Source organism: Centruroides vittatus, unplaced genomic scaffold, assembly GCF_030686945.1.
Source record: "Centruroides vittatus isolate TY-2023 unplaced genomic scaffold, ASM3068694v2 contig_89, whole genome shotgun sequence".
Taxonomy (NCBI): Eukaryota; Metazoa; Arthropoda; class Arachnida; order Scorpiones; family Buthidae; genus Centruroides; species Centruroides vittatus.
In genome coordinates this window covers 1,591,687-1,618,885 of record NW_027122580.1, presented here as the reverse complement: position 1 = coordinate 1,618,885, position 27,199 = coordinate 1,591,687, and the positions used below count along the sequence as shown (strand labels likewise).

The window sequence follows — 27,199 nt, the reverse complement described above, 5'->3', positions numbered from 1 at the left end:
CCTAATTACGAAGCAATTAGGCCAACGAAATGCAATGCTAAAAATCATTTACTTTCAGATTTATATTTTTTATAAAGAATTTTTATACTCTGTAGATTTTGTACGCATTGTTTTGTAAAAATTATTGTTAATAGTCTCGTGTATGTTTTATTACATTTTTGGAATTAAATGTTTTCTGTACATTATGTGTATGTATTATTAACTATGTCCAAGTATAAATTCGCCTCGAAAAAATAAATGGCGCCCGCCGTCCGGCCGGTATTCTAGAATGTGCTCTTAGGTACAAAAAGGTTGGGGACCCCTGCCGTAGCATTTCCGGGATTTAACCGACCGTTGTCTGGGTTTTTAAGTCAAAACCCATTATGGATATCGGTAATTAAACGGCGTTCTACAAACTACTCGCGGACGTGGGTTCGGATCCCGATCGAGTTCCGCGAATCTTCTCTCTTCGTCCGACAACCACCGGGCGTTTGTATTTATCTTCGTAAAGTGCATTTTCCGGGCCGTTGATTTTAGCCGTTTGCCCGTCTTTAAACTCGAGTGTGTTTCTGCCCAAAGTTCTCGACCGGTATCTCGCCGACGACATTCCCCGTGGGATTTTCTAGGCGAGAATAGCGGCAATTACGAGTCATTCACGAAGAATATTTATCAATAGGAATATAATTTTATTGAGTTTGAATGAAACTTTGAAACTATCCTAAAAATAATAATATATATTATATAATTGATTAAACACAACTTTATTTGGTACCTGCTTAAAGTCGTTTAAAGTATTGTTTTTGTTTGTTTGTTAAATCATTTTATGCAAAATGACAGTCAAAAAAGTTGGAATAAATCGTTTAAACCATTGCTTATCGGCCGGGTCCACATTAAGAATTCCCATTGCATACGCACACATTGGTGTTGCAAAAAATAGAAACAACTCGCTTCTTTTCCTTTGTATTGGAAGATTGAGAGAGAAAGAGAGGAGATCAAATTCACCACGAAGAAAACAACTAAAATAAATCAATTAGTTCTGTCAGTTATTTAGAACCAAAAAAATAAACCTACCTGTCGCACGCGATTTGAAAAGATTATTCGTTAAATCGGGGTGCACGAAAGTGGTTTTTTAAAAATACAATACCAAGAGAAACTCTTCCAGCAAAATATTCCTGGCGGGTGGAGGAAACGATATAAAATAAATGACGTACGGATTTTCCGTTCTCGCACCCCCAAAAATTTATCCTGGTGTACTCGCAACTTGTCATTATTATATCGGGGTGCTGTCGAAACGTGCAATGCGAAAATGTACATGCAAATTAGCCAAATGTATAAACCGTCGATGCTTCTTTTTAATTTGGAGTAAAATGGCCGAAATTAGTGTTGGTAATGTATAATACGTGACTCACGCGTACCCATTTTTAGCAGCAGCCTACCTTTAAGCATTGTCGAGAGAGATCACAGTATGGTTTCGGAGGAAGAAAATGAAAAAAAAGAAAATAAAGAACAAAAGTAAAAGGTGATTCGAATTTCGACACACATTCACAAATTTCGATTTTTGTTTTTTTTATACACGTACATATTTGGAATATAGGAAGAATAAGGTTCTCTAAGAACTGCTAAATGCTTCTATGTAAACACTGACACCCAAAGATTCCTTAAAGTGCTGAGTATTAAGTATTAACAGGATCGTTTGGTGATGTTTTGGAAAGAGAAAAAGACGTTTCGGGACGAATATTTAGATCTAGAATTTCACAGAAGATTTATCCGATTGGCCTAGACTTTTTTCAAGAATTTAGCGGTACTCGTTATTTATATGTGTATACAAAATTAAAAAAAGAAGAAAAACGAAAAGAAGAAACAGTCAAAAACGTCGGGCATCCAACTAAAAACAACGAACGGACATTAAAAATCGTAGTAAAACTTTTTACACGTGAATAGTAAACATCCAAAGAGAAAAATAATATAAATCGTCCCATAATCCTTAAGTCGAATATGGGCATTAGCTAGCAATGGTAAACAGCAGATTCCACACTTATATCTTATGATTTATAGTGTGGTAGCCTTTCACCATTGGACACAAGTCGAAATGATTATAAAGCACTAGGTGTTGCTCTTTTTTGTTTTTACTACGTTTTGTAATTGTTTGCAGCAGGCTTTTGAGATCTGGGATTCTATCTCCTGGTGTGTTTTTCGGGATGCGATCCCCCTTCGAGGACTGCGCGTGGCCAGACGAAATCCTTGGAGAATCACATAGGTCAGTGAGAAGCCTGGGGATCGCACTGAAGCAGCCGAACAATGGAGGGGTCGCTCTTAGCGCCCTCTATGAACTCTTCCAGGGATAGTTTGCCGTCCATGTTTTTGTCCATTTGCCGGAAGATTTTGTCCGTTCTCTTCTCCGGAGTCGATTCGTCTTCGGGCATCTTCATTACCGAACCCACCATCTTATATATGGCCTGAAAAACAAAATTTCTTTTCTAAATTTTGAAAGGAGAAAATAAATTTCTATTACAAATAATATAATTCCACTTTTGCTTCGTTACCGGAGGACTGATTCGCAACGATAGGGCGTATGAGAATCGAAAATGATGCCCCGCATATTACGCGCGACAAATCCTAAGAATATGTACCGAATTCGAACCAAATCTCCGAGGCAATAGATTTATTACGTGACCGTCGTGGCTTTATCCAATGGACTGTTTGGATGGGAGAGTAATCCATTGATATTTTTAATGGGGACTTATATAATAAATATTTGCACCTTTAATTTTTTCAAGCATCCAATATTTGATAAATAGCAATCGTCGTCTCTTACAGTAAATGTAATTTATTTATGTATTTTCTTACCACAATGTTATCGCAGAGGAAAAAGATTGGTTTACTGGTGTGAACGGATATGCATTTCGGGCTTAAAGCCCCTCTTCGGTCCTATTATTACATATTTATCAGCAAATTGATTACAGGTTTACAAATTTACAGAATGCATTGAAAAAATTAGGATACGCGTACAATGGTTTATATAATAAAACTTAATTACCTGAGATAGTGACAGTTAAACCAACATGACTCGTAAGAAGATATACAGTAGTTGAAAAAAGGAGAGGAAAATGGAGCTAAAAATTCTTTTGGCTCCACACACATACACATTAGGATAGTATAACATGTGCTAAAATAAAAAATTATTTATTACCTCTCATTACCCATGTACTAATAAAATCCAAGGTTTCATTTAATTGGCAAAACCATTCTAACATCTTTTTCTTTTCAATTTCTGGAAAAACAGGTCTGTCATATCCTCCATAAAATATTATGACCAGACTCCATAGATGTTGGTTTCTGTCAGTGTTGGGTTTTTTTGAATGTCTTTTATCAAAATTCTGTCATTAATGATCATTTTGAAGAAAGAGGAATTTTTTGGACATGGCTTGTTACTTTCTCATTTCTGTTATATATAACAGAGGAAAAGTATGGTGATCGGTCAAAAACTGATCGCCAATATTTTTACATTTTTGGACTCGGGACATCTTGAAATGTCAAGAAACGGAAAAAAATGAAGATTTTTCTGTATGTATGGATGTTAGTATGTGTAGGGGAGACGTGATTTTGTTCAGCCTCGTTGAAGCTTAATAATTACTGTGTTTTTTGTCAAAAGTTTCTGAAATTTTGCAGAGGTTTATTTATTAGGGGAATTGATGTGATTAAATTTTGATGGTTGAAGATCAATGAGGTGGGAGATATGACACACGACCCCCTTATCTCCAATAGAGTCAGACTTAATTACAATTTTTTATAAAACCTATCCTACCCACAAAATTAAGCTATCTGAAATTTTATATTTTATTTAAAAACTTTTTATAGTTTTAATTACCATAACAGATGGCCCCACACGCAGCTTTAGATGTTGCTGGGAAAGTTAAGCAACTCATTGCTGACTTTTTCATTTTTTTTTTTTTTGTGAGACACGTGTAAATACTAGTTATGCAACGAATATTTGGTTACTATTAGGTATTCGGCCGAATACCTAAGGAGTAAGGTAAATTAATCATTTTGGTAACTTTTATTAATGCCGAACATACATTTCGAGTTTGAGAAAGTGCAATTTTTTGCTTATTTATCTAAAAGATCAAAGAAAAAGGTAACTTAGTTATATTACTTTTCCTTTGATCTCTTAAAAAAATAACAAATCAAATAAAAACTACCTACTTATTATGTAGTTTAGTCTTCTATATACTCCTATATAAAAGAACATGTCCTGATAGGATAATTAATGCAGAGCCAAAACTACTGGTGCTAGAAACTTAAAAATTTGAGGGTGTGTTCCTTTTGTAAAGTTTAGGCATGCTAAGAAAAGATTTACGAAATTCAACCCTAAAGGGTAAAAAATTTGTATGAAAATTTTCACTTTGCAGTCCTTCTCTGTTCTTTTTCTGTTATTTACACGTGTAGGTCATTTCATTGTTATCCACATTTGATATCATCGCTCGTCGCATACTGTCCTGCCACTCTTGTCTGTTCGCTACAACTGTCAAGAATTAACGCAAATGGCAAGACGTAGCAACAGCGGGCCAATAGAGAGCAGGGTCCTTGCCATAATGTGGTTTGCGCGCCAATTTTCGTACGTGCATTAATCGAGCCGAATGGGTTTGGCCAAATATTCGGTATTCGACCAGAGGCCGAATATACTATTTGTTGCAACATTAGTAAATACACATTCTCCAAGGAAAAACTTTATATTGGAAAGCGCATTCTAAAATTGTCTGGAATAAACTTTACTATCTATCATTCATAGTAAACATGAGAACTTACTAATAGGCCTATTAACTAGTTTCTCCATAAAAATAATACTAGAATATTGCCAGAATTGCAGCAACTGCAGCCAATATCTTAACATATCCCCAAATTCAGCAGACTTAGCTCCACATGATTTCTTTGTGTATAACTGAAGAAAGATCTAAAAGTCAAGTTTTTCATATCTGACAAGGATGTAGGAAGCACCAAAATGATAACAAAAAGCATACAGTACATTGATATGGCAATGACAGAGTTGTGTATAAACAGAGAGAGAGTACTTTGAGTGTGACAAATCATCAAAAGATAGATGACAACAGTAAGAAAAAACTACCGTTACTCAGTAAATTAAACGATCGGTCGTCGTAGATAAAGCATGCTAACAAACAATATTACATTATTATTGATATAAATAACAAGAAATGAAAACATCTGCAAAAGTAATTTTTCAAGAAGAAATTCCAACTTGTATTTAAATATCAAATAAAAAGTAATGGCTTACATTACTAAATCCATTTGTCCTATATAATACAATTATTAATGAAATTTTTCTATTTTATCAATAAAAAGGAAGATGAAAGGAAGTAACTTACTGCTTAAAATTGAGCAGTGCAATTAGTCAAATTTAAAAGTTACAACAGTTATGGTATTAAGGATTGTATTTAATTGATTTTTTTATCATCATAGTCGTCTAATTTAACATTAACTTTTTGAAGACAATTATATTATTATAAGTCTAAAATTTTGAGAGAAAACGAATAATCAAATTATTCCGAACATCTGATGATTTGATATAATTGATTTTTGTAATCCTGATTATGCAATATTAAAAGTACAATTTGTGATAAAATTGCTTTTTAAAATTAAAAGATGTTCTGACACCAAACAAGTTTACTAAACCCAAAATATGAAAATCATTTTTCAATTACTAAACAATAAAAGCCATAAAAATTATACATATTACTCCTGTATTCCGTCGTCATAAAAAAAAGATAGCAGTAAAGAGTGTCTCCAAGTCATATTATAATTTAATATTTCTGTTACTAACTTATTTTGCAATTATGAGTCCAAGTAAACCAGTTTCTAGTTTTGAGAAGAAAACATTTTACGTAATTCATTAATCCATAAAATAACATTCTCCACTTGAAAAAAACTCCATAATTTATCACATGTAAATGTGACGCTAATTCCTTACACAGTTTGCAGAGAACTTATGTTGTATTTATTTTTTGACATTATCATCATCCAAATATTGGATGCTCAACAGAAAATCAATTTTAATACCAAACAATTTTGAAAAATAGATTTTTTAAATTTCCAACAGAAAAGACAATCTCAATCATTTTATATTTTTCTTCGTAGATGCAAATTTGGAATTAAAATCCTACAAGTCAATGAATTTAATTCCAATAGTTGTTTTAAATAAATCAAATTTTGAGTTACTGATAAAACAAGATATCAAATCTATTTTATTTCATATAAAATAAATATTCTTTAAAATAAGCATTGTTTACATAATGTTCTTTTAAAGATAAATATAACTTATTATACTTATTTTATTAAATACACACACACAAAATATATAATATATATACATACATATATATATATATATATATATATATATATATATATATATAATGTATGTATGTAACAAAATTATTAATCTTGAAATGCCAATTTTGACTATAATCAGCATTTACTTAATCAATGAAACTATCAAATAATATTTTAAAACGAAAGTTTATTTGCTTTTTACAAAAAGAAAATTAAATATTATCTTTTTAATTATTTTAGTTGAGAAAAAAAATTTGTAAAATTATTTATAATATCAGCCCAGTATCTCTCTTTACTAGCATTTTCTACTATATAACTTAATACTGAGTAATTTTTCAATACAAAATTTGCTGCTTCTCCATAACATATATGTACAGTACACTTTCATACAGAAAGATAGGTCTTCTCTTTCTTTCAGAGTTCGTTTTTATTTTTCACTATAGACGAACAATGTAACGACATAAATCAAGGCCGAAGATACTTTGAGTGGCAAGTAGCAATGTTTAGGATTAAATTTTGGTCATCAATGTTAGAGAAGTACAATGTATTGACATTGTTGATTTTCTCTGGATTTTAATTAATTATACTCAAACACAAAGTTTGTTCACTAAATTTAGTGTTTCATCATTCTTGACATTATAAAAAGTTGATAAAAATTTTTTTTCTCTTCTATCTTCTAAGAAGTAAAACTTCAGTATACATCAGGATACAATTCCATTCTGATTGGGTGGTCTTCAATATCTCAAAACAGAAAACCTCAAAAATAACATTGTATACTACAGAAAATGAGTTGACCAATTTAACATTATCTATCAGTGTAATTAATAGAAGCAATATGCAATGGGAGTGAATTCTTCCATCTAGGAAACAAAAATCTAATCTATTACTAAAACCTATACATTTAAAAAGTGACACCAATTACAAAAATTGGTCATTTTTATAACTAACTTAAAATTTCAAGCATTTTAACACTGGCAATGAAAATTAAGGACAATGCATATGTTAGCAATAGCAATGTAAGGATAACTGGACTTAAGAGCAAAAGTGGTACGAGTCGGTTTTTCCAAAAATCTACACTGCTTCCGAGAACACGTTCTTTATACAGAAATGGGAGTATTTACATTACTTACCCACAGGTTAAAGCAATTAACGATAAATTTGCAATAATTTTTAAATCGATACTTAACTTTAAGTCTAAATTTTTCAATATAGATGTTGAAAGTGAAAGTAATATAAGTCACTTTTCAACTCAATTATAAATCCTGCAATTCCTCTATATACATTTCTGTAAATTTAAAGCAAGCAAAACTGGCTGTTTACATTATGTACTTAAATAATATGTGTATAATATCTACATCATAATGGTTTAGAAATGAAAGCTGAAACATGTGCATCTAGTTTATATATTTTTGTTTTTCTGTCACTGGAACTTTTTCTTTTGGTTAAAAAAAAAAAAAAAAAAACATCTTCAATATTGTATTTTAACAATTTATAGCTATAAACTATTATATGTTAGGGATTTTGTGTTCATTTATAAAACTACAATGTGATTATTGTAGTGATTATTATTTATTCTCATTATTTTTATTGCGCACTTTCAAGATACACCATATATATTACAGTAGCTTTGTTACATTAATAAGAAAAGACTGTGTAAAAATTTTATTTTTTAGTGTTTTCTTATTAACGTATTATTACAGTTTATTTTAAATACTAAATTTCTTCTAAATGTACAAAAAATTTTTCTATTTTTCATTTGATAATCGATAAATAAAAATATATGCTAAAATTAATTTAATTTCTGTTTAAATAAATTTTCACAATTTATCCAAATTTTTAAATTTTTAACAGAAAAAATTTGCAGTCAATTAAAAATAAAATTATGTGAAAATCAAAGAGGTGACTGAGCTGGAACACTTGATACCATTCAGTCAAATGGGTAGGGATCTTTAGATTTAACACTTTAATTTAGATCTTGATTGTAATAAACTGAAAAATAATGCTTTAACAAAGATAATACTTTTTCTCCTTCATTAGACAATTATTTCTCTTCTTTCTTTTTTTACTGGATTTTTTGTGTTACGGTGATTTCTTACTCATCTAGTTCCTCTTTCTATTTTTTTAAATCTTTATTTGATTATTTTTCATTTCATTTAATCCATAGAGTTAAGCTTTAGTATTATAATAATGATAATGTGCCAAATTCTATCGATTTCTCAATTTTTTTAAAGTCGACGCGATATACAGCTGGTAAGAAACTATTTTTCCTACGTAACTATCATTAAATATAAGTTTTTTGTAAATATATATTAACAATACTAGTAAACAATTACTCCACTTTAATTATAAGAATATTTTACAATATACAGGAGCTGAGATTATATTAAATTTTGAACTGTTTTTGAACTTTAATAAAATTTGCATTCCCATGTATTTTAAATTGTACAGGATGTTCAAAAAGTTACTGTGCAGTGAGAAATTTGTAATGACATTAAAGTTATACATATGACATTGCATACAAGACCTGTATTGACCTGTATACAAGAACTGATTGGCTAATCATTTGGATTAGCCAATTGGTGACCAGAATACGGCCCCTGGTTTTTGGACTACTTTTTCAACTGCACAATCTCCTATGGAACCTGCTAGGTCCAGACCTCACTCCTCTGGGAACAATTCCAGAATTTTCTGTAGGAGAAACTGCAATATCATATATGAAGCTTCACTTTTAATAAAACTTTACTTAAACCTTTTTCACTGCACAACAACATTCTGGACACACTGTATTTTCATAAGAGAAAAGGTTCTCTCTTAAATACTATTTTTAAATGAGTGTGCCATTGCAACAATGGTCTAAGCCACTTAAAAAAAAAAAAAGAGAGAGAAAACAGCTTGTAAATGTTTTACATTGATGGTTTATTTTGGAATTTAAAAAAAAACTATTTTAGTGGCTTGGTGTATTATGTGATGCTTTAACTTAAATACAATGTTACATAGTCTAGTGTTAAGTAGACTTAGAGATATTATGGTTTTTATGAAGATACTGCAACAGTATTTCTTGGTTTGACCACTGTTGCATTGAAAATTTGTTTGTACATAAGAAAATGAACAAAGTTACTTGAATAAATGTTGGACTTTACTTAAATAATGTTTCATTATAATTTAAACATAATAGTGTTGTACAAGTTTTATTATGTTGGTTTAATTATTACACATATTATACGAGGGTCATTCTAAAAGAAAAGAACGTTTTGATCTGACGAGCAGCACAGTTCTCCCCCCCACCCCTGCGTCGTGGACCTTTTTATTTTTTTGTGCCAGTCTGACGCTAACGGCGAGCTACAACGATCATTTACTGTTTACAGTGTGACTTTGAAATGTGTGACAAAATTAAAGATTCTGCCAAGTGTGAGGTTCGTAGTCCACCAGGGCACCCATGGGAATGAGAGGGCGGACACCATTGCCAAGCTGGCATCCAACAACAATGCCCTGCCCATCTCTTACAAGAAGTATATAATAAGACCATCAAATCCATCCTGTGGGAAGATCTCTTTGCCTCATGGCAGAATGTGTGGAGTCATAACAGCTCAGTCACTTCTGACTTCATCCCAAACATCAAAGAATTCGCGAAGTATAAGTGGTACACTCCCGGCCACTACATCTCACAGTTCCTCTCCAACCATGGGAGGTTTTACGCCTACCTAGATAGGTTCAAGCATACCTCCAACCCCCATTGCTCAACCTGTGGCACCCCGGATAGCAACATCCATTATCTCCTGCAGTGTCCTATGCTGGAGTCTGAAAGACTTCACCTAAAGATCACCATAGAGGCCCACAACTACAGCTGGCCCCCTGACAACTTGGACTGCCTGCTCAAACATAGTGAGATTTACAGTGCCTTCAAGCATCTAGTGTCAACATACTTCAAGAAAACCACGGTCCCTGCATACTGACATTTCTGTCAGCCAATTCATCACATCTCTAGGATAGTCTGCTGCCTTAGAGCCTCCTCTTTGTACTTCTTGCCATGTCCACAGTGTTAACTATGTACTCCATCCCTTTTAGCATATTGTATTTGTATATATGTGTACCTTGTATGTATTCATTTTTACCTTTGTTCCATTAGTATTTGCACTTATTTCGTTGCTGTTTTTTTATTTATTTGTTTGTTTATTATTTTTTTTTCTTTATATACTTTTTTATCATTCATAAACTGTGTTATATTGTTGTCTTGTATATCCTCTTTTGTATAGTCAATTTGAATTATTAATCATGTATACCGTTTTCCTTATTTGTATTACTACTTTATGTAAACTACTACCATTGTCGCGACTTCTCCCGGCTATGTTTATTACGGTGCCAGGCATGTACTGTACCTTTATGTATTTGGTATTTTACTTTAATAAATAACTGAACTGAACTGAACTGTAATATGCTTTTTGAATGCTAAAAAGTCCACCCTATCAAAATTTACAGACAGAAAACCGAGGTTTATCTGTCTGTAAATTTTCACCGACTATGCCGTGCCATTTAAAACAAATGGCAGGGATTGTTGTCCGCAGGCATTGTACGTTTTCGGGATAATGCATATCTGCATGCTGCTGCGTTGACAAAGAACTTGCTTCGGCAGTTTAAGTGGAAAGTTTCTGAACATCCTCCTTATACCCCGGACTTGGCTCTGAGTGATTACCACCTTTTCCCAAAATTGAAGGCATTTTTGGCCAGGAATCACTATGGAAGTGACAACGAACTGAAAGAGGCCATTAATGATTGTTCAAGAACTTGGCAGTAACTGAGTGTGCAGATGGCATAGAAAAGCTGGTGATACACTAAGACAAACGTTTAAGTTTGTATGGCAAATATATAGAAAAATAGCTAAGTTATCATATGTGTTGTAAAATAAGTTTTGTTTCATTATTTTAAATAAAAATATCCAGAGAAACAAACGTTCTTTACTTTTAGAATGACCTTTGTACATAGTCAAAAATGTCATCACCACCTTACTCTTTGTCTGACTTTCCTCAGTACTATTTTGAGAAAAAAAACTGAATGGTGAATGAGTGGTGCATATTTCAAAAGGTTATTAATACCTGTAACTTTATTTGAATTTATTAATCTTGGTTTATAATATGAGGCTAACACATTTTAAATCGTGTATATTTATCATTCTGTTTTGTCCTTTAACAAGTTTTAGATATACTTGACTAAATCCAAATAAGAATATTTAACACAATATTTCCATGGATGTTCAACAGATAGCTTCAATACTGTAATGCAACCAAAAGTAACAAGATTCTTATCCTCAGTGAATTTACAATTAAATATTTTGCAGAAAAAATGGCTCATTTTCCACATTTTTGAGACTCAAAAGTTCACTATTATGACTAAAGTCAGTCATCTTTGTTACATGTATCTTAGTACTGGACCAATGTTGCGCTCTAGCAAAGAAAAATTCATTTCAGAGAGATTATTTGCTCCAAAATAAAATAAAATATAAAAGGTAAATTAAAATTTAACCCATATTGTAGGAATATAGTTCAAATCAGAAGCAACAGAATGGCATCAATACCTATGTTTGCAAGTTGAAGACCATTGTTATTAATTAAATATCAAACGCAGCTTTTTTTTAAAAACACTTAATAAAACATTTAACACCTTCTATTGCCGAGAATACTTTATTTAATTAAAGTATTCTCAGCAATAGAAGGTGTTAAATGTTTTATTAAGACTATTGTTATGCTGACTCCCTCAAGTGCACATCATCATCCAGTTATGATTACTATTTTAAAATATATATAAAAAGCAATTTAGATTTTATCTTAATTTTATGTTTGTATACATAATAATTCTCCTATCTGAATCTTTTTTTTAATGGCAGAAATCAAAAAATGTAATGAACAAATTTGTAAAACTTGTGGAAATTAATTTCATTTTGAAAATAAATTTATATCCTTTCATCATCAAATCTTATATGTCTCCTTTATGCTTCATTTTATAGACAAAATATATTACAGTAATCATATTGATAAACATCTGTGATAAAATTGTGTCAATATTAATTTTTAATGTGAAAACTTGTTTTAAATAATTAGAGGTATTCTAAAATGAAAAAGAACATTTCTGAAAATGAAATTAATATATTTTTGATACGAATACTCTAAATGATTTTTTAAATTTATAATAATATACTGTACTTAACCGAAATTACATTTGTCCTGGTATTGATGAAAAGTCAAACTTCTTAATATGTCAGTATACAGGATGACGAAACAAAGTTTACTTGCAAAGATTATTAAGGCTAATATATCTTAACTGATCATTAATTTATTGACACAATTTACTATAAAAGAAACATCTTTCTTTGACTTCATCTTAATAAGAAAAAAAATTAAACTCCTCAAATCAGCTAATTTATCTGTCTGATTTTTGGATGGGATAAACTTCATGACATACAAATATTTTTGAATAGCAAAAGAGAAAAAAATTGTGATGAAATAAGTCACTAGCAAAGAAATTTTGCATTATGTATGCTGAATATATTTAAAATATTTATCAAACTTTTGTCTAAGATTGTTTAATTAGAGAATTAATGTATTTGAAAATGATTAAAAACATTTCTATTTATAATACAGATCAAAACTCGCTAAAATCCACAATACTATTGATACTATTTGCAAGAAGTCAAGTTAGTTTTTACAAAGAGAAAATAAATTAATAAATATACATACATACTGTATTTACTTGATTAAATCCTGAGAGGTTTATTTTTAAACATATGTATCCTCTAGGGTTTCTTTCGAAAGAAGTTTGAAGTTTATTACTTTGCAATGAGAGATGAGTGGGTAAAAGTTGAAAAAAATACAATAATTACTTGTACATTTTCCAAACTATCAAAACCGTTTTAAAAATAGGCCAGGACAATATAATACAATAAAGAAAAAATATATTTCTCTTTGCAGACAATATATACATAATGTGTCTTTAAAACTATACGTTCTTTCTCACGCAGTCGAGGGATGAGACAATTCCGCGGCAGAGTCGACCTTTTATTTGAGGCTTCTCGTCCGCCTACAAATGTAAAACGGGCGGACGAGAAGCCTCGAATTGAAGGTCGACTCCGCCGCGGAATTGTCTCATCTCTCGACTGCATGAGATAGGACGTATAGTTTTAAAGACACATTATGTATATATTGTCTGCAAAGAGAAATATATTTTTTCTTTATTTTATCAAAACCATTATTTACCATATTTATGGGTTATAGATACAACATTTAAAATAATTACTGTTTTAATAGTACTAACTTGGTTACTATGTTGTCATTTGATGCCATCATAGGAATAAAGATCTTAAATACCATCTTCAGAGTTTTCCTAATTCCCTTTAGCTGATAAGCTCTCAATTGTGACTTTCCCATGCTCAATATTGTACAATATTTATGATTTTATTTCAAAAACTGAACCTTGGAATAGAAAATGCTCAAGGTTTTTTGAAAAAATCCCACAAACTTTGGAACAGAAAGTGCTATCAGATTCTAGACCAGGGATTTCCAATCTGTGGCCCACTTAATATTTTTATGCGGCCCACTGCACCCTAAATTCTTTAGGTACATTTTCATTTATTTAGATAAAGTGTGTCGTAAACTGGATACACTTTGATGTCGTAATGACATAATTGCTACTAGAAACCTGTACTACCCAACATGCATAACATACTGCTGTAAGCAATTTTTTCATGCATGAAAAACATAAAATCTGCTGAAAGAAATAGGTTGCGTGATTCCCATTTAACCAACTTTCTTAGAATTAAGACTAGTACCATAAAAGCAGATATATTGACAATACAGTAATATAAAAGGAAGGCAATGTCAAAAACTTACTGAATTTATTTTTCTGTGAGAGTATAGTTCATTTTTTTACTGTCAACAACACATTACTTTTTGCAATTTTATGTATTTGTAATTAAAATTTGATATTCACAGTTTGAACTTTTTAAAAGCATATATTTATATAAATTACTTTTGTGGCCCACTGAATATATGTAAATTTATAATTTGACCCTAGGAGAAAAGGTTCCTGTTCTAGACAATTTGAAGAGGTAGAATTTTAGTTAAATTCCTTACCTGTTAATTATTCAACATGTTTACCATGCTTTTCAACCCAGGGTTTATTTGAATCCTTGAATTTAGTGTAGAAGAATTATGATTAGTTAAGACAGGACAAGGAAAATAAAAAGTTACATTTTGGACAGCTTATAAATTAAAAAATTTTCCTCTATCTAATGAAATAAAAACTAAAACAAAGTTGAAAGTGGCCATGCAATAAAGTGATTTAATTAGAATATTCATAAATTTCATTTTTCAATCAATTCATTAATTTTAGTTTGTTTTCCTGTGTTATAAATTTTTAAGAAATTCTATCTAAGTACTAGAAATATTTAAACAGAAGTGTCTGAAAAAGTGCTTTAATGGAGTGAAAAAACAGAAAATATTTTTGAGCTCCTGAAAAACTTGTCAAGAAGATAGCATCTACAGTGGTTGCATAAGAATTGAATGTAACAAATCTGTTATCCAAGGTTACAACAAGGTAAAATAACAATAATACATGATACACATAATATAAAAAGATTGAATGATTTTTTATTCAAAAACCACTCTTCAAGCAGTTTTGAGTATTAAAAGAATCTAAACAATACCTCATTATTGTACTTTATTTTAATATCATTTAACTCTGCTAAAGTATAGTATGTTCTTTTAAAATAAAAAAAAAAACATTTAGGATTTCCAGTAATGCAGTACTTTAATATCACACTAAAGTTTTCAACCAACTTAACTGATCATCTTAGGTAATATTGAATTGTATATTACATTAGAACAGCTACAAATGAAACATTTGAAGAAGTATAGATGACGACGATCGGTTAAGTTGATCAAAAACATTAGTGTGATATTAGACTTCTAGCAATGCAGTGTTTTAGGTGTTGTGTTTTTATACAAAAGCTGTAGGAAAAATGATACTTTCTTTTGTTAAAATTCTTATTGTAGAGGAGTATTTTTTATCAAGTTTCTGCTGATAAAAATCAACTACCAAACTTAATTTTTTAAACTATTGTACCATATTTTCTATTTCTGTTATTTGAAAATATTATCTTTGATTCCATATTTTTCAAAAAGCATTCATACATAGTTTATTATTAAATTAACAAAGGCTTCTTGCATAATTGTTTTAATTTTATTGTTACTGGAAACATAAAAATAGTTTAATTTATAAAATAACTAAACTAATTTCATACTGCTGACTGCATAATTATATATGAATGAATCATTCATATATAATTATGCAGTCAGCAGTATGAAATTAGTATCAGTATATTATATATCAGTATTATATCAGTATATGCATCCTTTTTAATAAACTGAAAATATTCTTTATTTAATTATACATAATGTATCATTAAATAATTTAAATAATTATTTACACTTAAATTAATTAATAGAATATAATTTTAATTTTAGAATATTCTGAAAGAAAAGATTGACCCAGAGCAGAACTTGAACCCACAATTCTGCTTACTGTGCAGATGTGTTTCCAGTTATCCTACTCTGTCCAATCATCACTTCCAGACTGATTTTAGATAAAACCATATTACACTAATTGGGGGCACCTTAGTGCCCAGGTCCTATATGGCTCTCATTCAGCTTATGCTAAATGAGAGTCATGGAGACTTTTTTATAGTAACTATTGGGTTAGTTGTGTTTATTATAGAAATATACTCAGAAAAGTAACTAATAGTAATTGATGTTTCCAAAAAACTTATGTTTTTGACAGATATTCAACCAGTCTTCCGTAACTTTCTCCAAAAAGTAATACAAAATTCAAATATAATTTTGCAATGGAAAACTGTTATCTAACATTTGTATGCAATGTATTATAAGAAATACTGATTTTACTACTATTTAAAAACAGCTTCTTCATAGAATTGCAAATAGAATCCATCTCTAAAAAAGCTGAATGTAAGAAAATGGAGGATAAAGAGTGTATGTAATCTTTAACATAAGTTAGTGTAAAACTAGAATTATTTAGATAAATAGCACAATACAATAGTAAATTTCACAATACTATGGTAATATTTTAATATATTTCCTGAAACAAACTAACAAATGATTAAAATATGCAGAATTTGACAGGATGCTTTTGTTTAGAACAATTCACCCACCCACCATGATAGACTCAAGAACTTCAGTTGAGGATAAATACAATTGAAATGTAACAATGAGCTCAATACAACTGACATTCAGATTATTGAATTAATTATTACCAAAAAGTCAACCAGGAGAAAAGGCTAATGAGTTTATTTTGGATATTTAATTATGTAATAATTAATTCCATAAATAAGGATTTTATTTATATTGTTATTTAATCAAACAATAATTACATAAAAATTTACTTTAATGTAAGAAAATGAACTCACCGTGACAATTTCCAACATTTCCTGTCGAGAAATATAGCCATTTCCATCTAAATCATACATGCTGAATGCCCATTTTAATTTCTGTTCCAGTTTTCCTCGAGAAGTAACACTCAATGCACACAAAAACTCACGAAAATCTATCGTTCCATCACCGTTGGCATCAAAAGTACGGAACACGTGTTCTGCAAATTTCGAAGCGTCACCGTACGGAAAAAAGTTTCCATAGATCTTTTTGAATTCGTCAATGGATAGGTGTCCACTGGGGCAATCTTTAAGAAATCCCTTGTACCATTCCTGAATTTCTGCATCGGTAAATTCGGTATTTTGGCGTAGGTCCTCCAGGACTTCAGGCTTCAGCTTGCTATTCTGTTTGCCCATCCTCTGCCCAGGACGTGGGAGCCGTCTCGGCTACAACTCCAGGGCAACGGAGGGATAAGACGACAACAGCTGCAATTCAGCCTGTAAAAATTAATACATTATAAGAAATAAAGCAAAAATATAAGGATGCCTATCTTCTGATCATATAAATACAGAGCTTTTAGAGCAATAATTTATATTTTTTTACAAGACAAGTTTATGTTAATGTGAGCATTAATATTAACATAAGAAAATGTCTTTTAATATTAATTCATTCAGATAAAATTTTTAGTTTGTATCACTATACCATTAACCATTTTTTTCACATCTTTAATTAAGAGCTAAATATTATAGCATTAATAGCCTTAATTATTTTATCATCTTTTACTTGCAGTCAAAAATGAGAGAATCATATTTTTCTTTATTTCAAATTTAAAACCAATTTGCAAATTTTTAAGATACTTGAAAATACTAAGTTCCTGGCTCTATAGTTACCATATATTATAGAAAACTATTCTTATGCATTCAAAATACTGAACAATGCACAATTCTTATAAAATTTTACATAAATGAATCTTTCAAGAAAAATCAAACTTGTCAGTGAAAACCAGCAAATCAAATTTCTTGTGATATGACATTTTTCCACATTTCCAGTGGATATCAGATGCACAATTATTACCGAGGTCTGTACGACAACCGAAATCTTTCATCTAAAATTCTTGTAGTAATAAACTTTCTAGTATCATTCTCAAAATAAATGTTGATTTTTCAAAAATTGTGGAAATAGTCTCAAATTAAAAATATTACTTTGACAAGAAAAGTTTTTGTAGCAGTAGATAACCGTTGCACTATTATGTAACTATTTTATGTAAGTTAATTTCATCATTTGAATATTAAAAAAATATGTATATAATTAATATTTGACACATTAAGATGAAACATTTTTTCTAGTTTGTTTCATCTAGTTTATTCATTTTGGTATTTTACTTAAACAAAATAGATTACATTATCAAGAATCTGAAGATGCCAATTCCATTTTAACATCTATATACAAATTTATAAACATATAAGAAGTACATAAAATAATATCTAGATTTTTCATATATCATATCAAAAAATTTCTCATTTAAATTTCTATTATGGTAATACAAAATAAACTTTAAATATTTAAATAGCATAGCCCACTCAATTACAGTTTCTTTTTTTAAATCTCATCTAAATAAACTGATTTTCTTCTTCCAGCATATTAGTCTTAATGTTTTCGCATCACTTTTAAAATAATCAGTGCTTACTATTGTGTTTTCTTTGAATTGATGTTTTCTTTTAAAGTATTCGGACAATATTTGAAATAATGCTTTAAAGCAGCGTTCGGCAACCTTTCTCGCCTCGCGGACCGCTAAACTCGCAATTTTGAATCCCGCGGACCGCTATTGTGAATTTTTTAATGATTTATAATCATTTATTCTATAAATTTTGTAAGTTAAATTTTACTATATTAATGTGAAACTTGCATGTTTAATTATAGCAAATTAATCCAAGCCTAAAGTTCATTGCTGCTTGTTTGAAATGAATTTTTAGCGCTTTTCCACGAAGGACGACAATTGCACTCGCAATATTGTTTATTGTCCATTATTTGTTGATAACAATCACTTCGTATTTGGTTTTAGATTCGAATAAAAACCCCCAACGAGTGAAAAAAGCAACTAAGCATTTTGCATTTCTTTCGTAATCCTTCGCGTAACCTTCGGTCGATCGACGTCAAAATTTCTCCGCGGACCATCCAAATTTTCTCGTGGACCACCGGTTGCCGACCGTTGCTTTACAGTATGTCAACCACGTAATTCGGGAAAGCAAACACCAGGATAGATCAAAGAAGAAACTGTTAATCAGAAGGATATATTCCATTTTACAGAGATCTCGTGAGGGCTGCATATTGTATTTGATTGCATAAATTTATACACTCGGCATATGTGCACGAAATGGGCCAAACCCTTACAATAAACAGTAAAGCAAATTGAACAAAAATATTACATTACCGATTAGTTAATTTATTTGATCGATTGATGGAAATAAAGCAATGCAACATTTGGATGATCTGCCAAAAGTGGAGCATCTCTCGGGAGGACAATCTATGAGAAACCGACTCCTGTTTAGGTATTTGACACAAGGAAAACCCTGAAAACTCTACATGGTCAGCACATTAATATACTTGAAAAGGGAAAGAAAATATGTAAAAACTTATTTTTACATTAGAATATTTTGAACTCTATTGAGTCATACTGGAACTGTATTACATCATAAACAGGTCACAGAATGTCTAAAAGTTTATTTTTAGCCATTTGGTAATATGATTGTAATGTAGTATTCATTCTCAGAGAGATGACAACCAGAATACACTTCTAGAAGTCATTAAAGGTTACAGGTCTCTGCTGTGATAGATATACATAATGAAAAAAACTATATATTTTATAAATTTTACTGCATTAAAAAAATTTCAGTCATTCAATCATCACTACAAATATTTTTCTTTTAACAAGAATTAAGAAATGCATTTGCTGATTTTTAACATCACCATTGTCATAAGTATACAGTTATTTTAAAATAGAACATTTGATAAATTTCAATTTAAGCAAGACACTATTTTCACACATTGCATAGCTTGTGAATTTTTTTAAAAAAGCTATCAGTATATTCTCGATGATACTATCGTCAAAATTACAGTAATTTATACATAACAATAAATACCAAATTGAACTGTCATTTATGGCAATAAAATTCTATTTCTGTTAGTTTCTGTTAAGTTATTTGAAGCACTTGTCTTTATCTTAATAATAATATGAAACTGATGGGTAAATAAATAAAAAATTTTGAAAAAAAAAAAAAAAAAAAGATTAAATTATTAAACAATCCTGCTCTTTTGGAATCAAAATAAGGTACAAAGCTTAAGTTTTGTGTATTATTCTGACTAAAATATAGGATTGTTTATGATATTTGTGAAAGAGTTGGAATTATTCTTAAAGTTATTAAACTATCTTCTATTATAAATGAAATAAATGAATCTCAAAAAAATGAATAAGATAATACATTCAAAAATCAGGGCACCAAAATTTGTTAAAAATAAGAATGTAATATCCAAACAGTATCTTCTCTTCTCCTTTTTTCAGATCAGGAACTCATCTAAGACAGGGGTGGCCAACATTTGTATACATAAGATCTACTTTTTATTTTAAAAATGCGTCGCGATCAACTTGTTGTCATAGGCATAGTGTAAGTGGGGAGGGGGAGGTGTGAAATACATACTATGTTTATACACTGTGTTTCAGTACGTGGTGCACTGCTTATGAGTCGAGTCATAAGTGCATGCATACTGTTGTGTTCGGTTACAAATATAATACATTAAGTCAAGACATCGCCAGCGATCGACCAAAATTGGCTTGGCGATCGACCGGTCGATCGCGATCGACTTGTTGGCCACCCCTGATCTAAGACACATTGAGGTTCAATCTTTTCTTTGAGACTGCACCCTCAGTAAATTATGTAAAAGACAAAAAATGTCTGCAGGAGATTGGATGATAATGTGAAAAGTAAGTATACCACATTTCAAAAATCCAGGACACTAAAAGGGACAAGTAAAGATGCAGTTTAGATAATCTATATTCTTATATTATATGAACTATAGTATCCTGGATTTTTCAATGTTTCTTTCTGTAATTAATATGTATATAGCTGTATGTGTATACAGCTATATACATACTTGTTACTTGTTTTTATTTCAAACAAATGTTATTAGAGTTTGTCAAATGAAACATTTCTAGATAAGCTGATGATAATTTTTTAAATTTAAAATTATTTCAAGATATTTATAAGACATTCTAATAATTGTTATTTCTTAATTATAAATCATTATAAATTTGTAACATTTTCAAATGAGAGTACTCATCTTTTAAAATATCATAAAAACTACAAGATTTTTTGTTTGAAACAAGAATGATAAGTGTTCCTCTTTCAAAACTACCAAAACTTTAAATATTCACTCTCTCCAAGTAATTTTCAAAATATACATATGAAACTGTTTAATTTGTTTTATTATTATTATTATTTTATAAATTCATAATAAATTAATGCAATATTGCTCAAAAAAGTTATATATAAAATTACACATGAAAAAACTTTATGAATAACTAAAAAACAAATTGCCAACAAAGTCTTAACTTTTTGACTGACTACTAAACAACTTTCTATAAATTTGCACAGCATAACTATTTATAGTGAAGCAGCACTTTTTTATTTTTCAATGGAAACATAAAAATTCACATTAAAAGAATATATTACTATCAAAGGGGTATGCTTATGCATTATTGAGTACATCTAAGTGCAGCTAATGGAGTTCTGCACCTTATTCTTGGAAGATTGCCTAAACATGTTTTCAAACTGTTCCCATTTTCAAGAATAGAAAAAGGGGGTGTCCAAAAGCACTCAAAGCTAGTCTAATACACATTCCTTAACAGGTTGTTGAATGAATCTTTTTGTGCTTTTATTCATTTTAAAATAAAACTATTTTGTGCAATGAAACTTTAAAAATTAGCATGGAAACATACTGTAAACAAAATCGTTACCAACGATATTTTGTCAAGATATAAATTTTTGTGATGTAACTGTTAACGTTGACAAAACATCAAACATGAAAAACTGAATTGCGTTTAGTCAGTTCAAAGCACAGAACTAACAAAGAAAAACAAATTAAATTAAAAGGCATTCATTAAATACCAATGCTTTCCATGCATATTCCTGTTGCAGTCTTTTAGAATTGATTATTTATTTAGCAGGTGAATTTATAGAGCAAAATACCCTAATTATTCAAAGTAAACAGTCCATAGTTGAGTAGATTTAAAAAAAAAATACACTAAGAAGAATGTACTTAATAAATTATGATGATATATGTTAAGCCACATTTTGATGCAACTTTTCAAAAAATGTGTGACATTGTTGGGAATGATCCCATTTATTTTGATTTACATGAAACTGCTGATGAATCAAAGCAGTACATTTTGCATTCACTTGTAGTCCAGTGTAATCAATGGTACTTAAAAGTTTGTAGGAAACAAACTACTCCACAGTTATGCAATCTTTAAGCAATGCATATATGGTATTATGGCCAGGAAGTATTCATTACAACAGTATGAGGCTTGTGTTGACAGATCAAGTCTGCTATGTGTTCTGCTCTTGAACAACTACAGATGCTCTACTCTAACACCAAATATGTTATGAGGGCATGTTGTTTTCAACCCCAATGGACCATAAAACATAGACAAGTGTAAATAACAAAATGAATTTATTACCAAAAGTTAGGTACAAACATGGCTACTTTTTGACATAGACAAATGCCTCAATCTTCACGGTGACTATCTGTGGACAAGCTTTGCAATCCCCTATTGATAGAATGTTGTTGCCAATAGCGTGAGACGGGCCTTAACATTGTTTCGAAGATCGTCATTAGTCTCGAACCTCTGCCCTCCTAGCCACGTTTTCGGTTCGGAAAAGAGGCGGAAGTCGCTCGGCACTAAATCGGGGCTATACGCCGGGTGTTTAGAAAGTTCGAAGCTGGGTGGAAGTCTGAAAGGTGGCAATCTTCACACATTAAAGGTGTGAAGACTTTTACCTCTTTCCTCGACTGAAAATGTGGCTAGGAGGGCAGAGGTTCGAGATTAACGACGATCTTCAAAACAATGTTAAGGACCATCGCAATCACTGGCAGCAACATTCTACGAAAAGGGGACGGCAAAGCTCATTCACAGACAGACAAATGCCTCAATCGCCACGGTGATTGTGTCAAAAAATAACCATGCTTATGCCTAACTTTTGGTAATAAATTCATTTTGTTATTTACACTTGTCTATATACACTTGTTTTATTGCACATGCCTTGCATCGAGTGTATAAAGATAATAGTGTAGTAAATTACTGAATTTATTTGTGAAATAAATAAAGTATTAAAGAAAGCACCTGCTTGCATTCAGCAGTAGCATGAAGTGCCACATCTTCCCTTCCTCCATAGTCAGTAATTACAAAAAGGAAAATTTAATAAATGCTCTCAACAATGACGTGTGTGTTAAATAAGTTTAAATGCTGTCAACTAACATGAATTTAGATATTTTTTTTGAGTTTTTCTATTATACAGATTTTTAATTATTTATCTAATATATTTCTATTATTATTATTATCTATATGTATCATAGCTATCTAGAATTATATTATATTATATTTATATTATATAGCACTACATTCATAAATATTAAAGAATTTTAAATATTGGGAAATAATTTAAAAATAGACAATTATAAACTTAAATGAAAGGGTTAATTTGCATAAACTAGCAAAAACAAGGAATTTCTATAATGATAAATATTACGTCTCTCAAAATATAACAAGTTAATTCCAATTAACAATAATTAATGATATATTCAAAAAATAAATTTTTATTTTTATGTTCCAATTATTTAAAGATAATTCTATTTTTTCCAAATACAATACAAAATATTTGAAAAATGACTTATTTATAGAGAAAAAAGAACATTATTTGCTGATCCATTATTTATATTTTTTGTAAACAATCTCCAAAATATGTGTAATTGAAAAATATAATTTTGAAAATTTTATACCATATTCCTTTTAACTGTATTTATTGTAATTGTATTTTTTTTTTCTTTTTTAACTGTATTTTAATTTATTCGTCAACTATTGTTTTGTTTTAGTTATGTGTTTTATTTGGGGTTTAAATGTTAACTAGGGGGAGAAAATCTATTGTTATAAGACTTTTTCCTAATGTGATTGAAATAAATAAATAAATATGTTACAATCAATTAAAATTTAAATTTGTTAAAAGTTTTATTATACTTGTTCCGTACAACAGAACAACTTTAATAAAACTAAGAATCCTTAAAAAAATAATATTTCATTTTTTTGTTTTACAAATAAAAATAAAAAATGCATGTCACTTATTCTTTGTTTTTGCAACAAATTACACATTGGTGTCTGCTCTCTCTCTCCTGAAAAATGTAATACATCCTGTCAGCTCTGCACTCCACGCTTTCCATATGTATTCTACATTTATATAAGATAATCGCATCCCATTGCTATACAATTTTTATATAATTTCATCCATCAACATCTATTCTTTACAACTTTTACCAATTTAAAATTTATTATATAAAATACAATAAATTACTTTTAAAAAAATTTCTTTAAATAATATTAGATTGGATTATTCACTTGCTGACAAATTACTGATGGATAAGACAAAGAAATTTTACAGATTGCAGAAGAGGTTTTTCTAAGTACAGTGCACAAATATCCAGCAATTTTCAAACATGTAAAAAGTCTAGTAGACATTAAATACGAAAATTTTCAAATTTCTTGAAGATTTTAAATACTAAATTTGGTATTAAATAAAAACAAAGTTCTTTTATTATTTTAAATCTTTTTCATTTAAAAGCATGCTAATTAAGTCTAATGTATATCACACTGACAGAAACTCAATTAGCCCTTTGTTAAAATGAATGAAAAAGAAATTCTGCATAAATTATCAATTTATTGGCATTGATTTTGTTTCTGCAGAAAACAGTTAAAGAATTATTTGCAAATTGAAAAATCTGGCCTTTGGTTCTGGAAGTTAATTTTTTTATTTTTTGTTTGTTCTGCTTATATAATGATTCTTAAATGTTTTTGCCGAGAACCTAAATATACTTATAAACGTAACCGACGGCAATTACGGTATCCAGAATATAAAATTACATATTACTTAAAAATTAAATTAAGAGAATGTAATTAAATAATTTATAAGAAATATCTATTTTATTTTCCTCTAATCTAATTCCTGTTATTTTTAGACAATGAGTAGTTACAAAAACTCTTGAAAATTGGTGATGCAAACACGAAAATCAAATAGGACATTCAATACAAGTACACACACACACATAAACTCTCTTTCTCATTCACACTGATACAACCAAGTACATATGTTCTATTATTGAAAGTGTCTGCATGTCTCACTTGAATATATTGAAAAAAATATAATCATCCTCTTTTTAAACACTATAATATTTTAACTTTGACGAAACTAGTCCAACGATGTACAGAACTACTTAGAATCTTCACCATCTTCAAATGACAAGCACTACTACATAAACTTTAATTCAATATCCATTTGAATTTTCCCATCCAATGCCAAGTGTATCTCTCTTCCATTAGCATAAAGCAATGCATATAATTATAAAAATTGAAGGAAATCATCCTTGCAGAAAGCTCTTAAATTAACAACACATCATCACTTTTGTATATTTATTATAAGAAATTAAACTGGTTTTAGCTAATAACTTCATTAATAATGTTCTAAAATATAGAATTTTTCTATAAAAAATATTAATAATAAAAAAAAGGGAGCTTATAAACAATGTATATTAAATAATTTAGAAAATTGCCAACCAGACAGGTTGCGTTTATCATAATGCTAATAATAAAATTCTAGGGTGGTACCTTTGTTATTAAGTTGTTGCTGGGCAACAGGTGTGCAGCATGCTGACTAAAAGACGAAAATTTTTCACTAAAACAATTACCCACAGAAAGAGGAGACTCAAAACTGTTCTATACAACAGATTTAAAACGGAGGTCGAATACTTTAAGAAAACACGGCAACAAATATAATACAATTTAAATCACCCAGTGCATGAGGTCAGTTGATTTTCTACACCTTAATATATGAATAAACACGATTGATTTCTTTTAATACATAAACCAGACAAAGCAGAAAAGGGGACAAAATGATTTATGATTTATTTTGAACAGAACACGTCCACAAGTTGTTATTTATTTTTCCTTTTAAATATTTTGAAACGAAACTGATTTATAAAAAAGGGTGTGGCCAGTGGAGTTTACAACTGTCAAAGTTTTTTCTTTGGTAGAGGGAAGAGAGAGTCAATTGATTCCGTTAATTGAATGTCGGACGTACAGTACCTAAACAACGATATGAAGTCGTTTACAATTAATTTATTTATCTAAAGAGTAAAAAACAAGTAAAAAAGACAATCAATCAATAAACAGTGACCGCCTTTCTTAAATAGAAATCAATAACTTGCAGAACTGGGTAACCTAACAGAATAGTAAAATTTCAGATTCGTCCACTTATCGAGTGATCTTACGATAACGTATAGAATTTCTCATACAGATTACGTGAATAGAACTTCGTTATTATGACTCCAAATTACATTAAAAGTCATTTAAGTGCATAAAGATAAATAATATTTATAAATAAATTGCACTTAAATGCCGAAGAACGTCGAGGACCTCTCAAGCAATTCTAGAAACAACGCGTCGAAGATGAAAATTCTGTAGGAAATAATAAAATAAGCGCTTCGTATAAAGTATACTTTCAGACAGCCGTTTAAATTTCATATAAGTACAGTACTGTACATTAATTAGCATTTCAGAAAGCGCGCTTTAAACAATGTCGAAGCAACAAGCACAGGAAAAAAACACAATAAAGACGAATTTTCGTTATACTTAAGCGCACAAAACTCGAAAATCTTAAAGCCCGGGAGCGAATTTGAACCGAAGAACAGAAAACGCTTTTATTGCGGTTAAACTAAACACGCGACGTCAAAGTAGGAAATTCGTCTTTCACCCACCTGTAAACGTAAGACGCAACTTCGACATCGTGTCACTTAGAACAAAAGCCAGATTGGGGCATATATCATGACGTCACGTGATGACGCGGATGCGGCATTGGCAAAGTGCCAAACGAATTGTTCTCGATCGTCACAACACCCCGAGTTAAAACACGAGAAGAAAAAGAAAAAACTTTTCGATATTATGATCGATGCGTGATGCGATCGCGTGACACGCAACCGCACCCGAGATTGCAGGAAACGTGACACAATATCCCAAAAATGCCAAACTTTGGGAAGGACTTTGTATATATATACATGCATTTTTTTTAAATTAAGAATTTGTTCTTTGCCAATAAAGCAGAAATTGGCAGGAGTTTTAATATTCTGTT

General features: G+C 30.1%; 1 protein-coding gene across 3 annotated transcripts in view; it reads right to left on the bottom strand.

Moving 5' to 3' along the window:
* Positions 1–716: 716 nt before the first annotated feature.
* Positions 717–27,199, bottom strand: part of LOC136983828 (neurocalcin homolog) — an 88,494-nt gene continuing 62,011 nt past the window's right edge. For 2 of the 3 annotated variants that reach the window (XM_067280696.1, XM_067280695.1), the window contains exons 2-3: positions 16,793–17,251; positions 717–2,435 (exon numbers count right to left, since the gene is read on the bottom strand). In XM_067280696.1, coding sequence (XP_067136797.1) covers positions 2,238–2,435; positions 16,793–17,170 — 576 coding nt within the window. In that variant the 5' untranslated portion in view covers positions 17,171–17,251 and the 3' untranslated portion in view covers positions 717–2,237. Of the gene's footprint in view, positions 2,436–16,792; positions 17,252–26,828; positions 26,977–27,199 lie in introns of those variants that run through there. The other variant, XM_067280697.1, reaches the window with a different exon arrangement.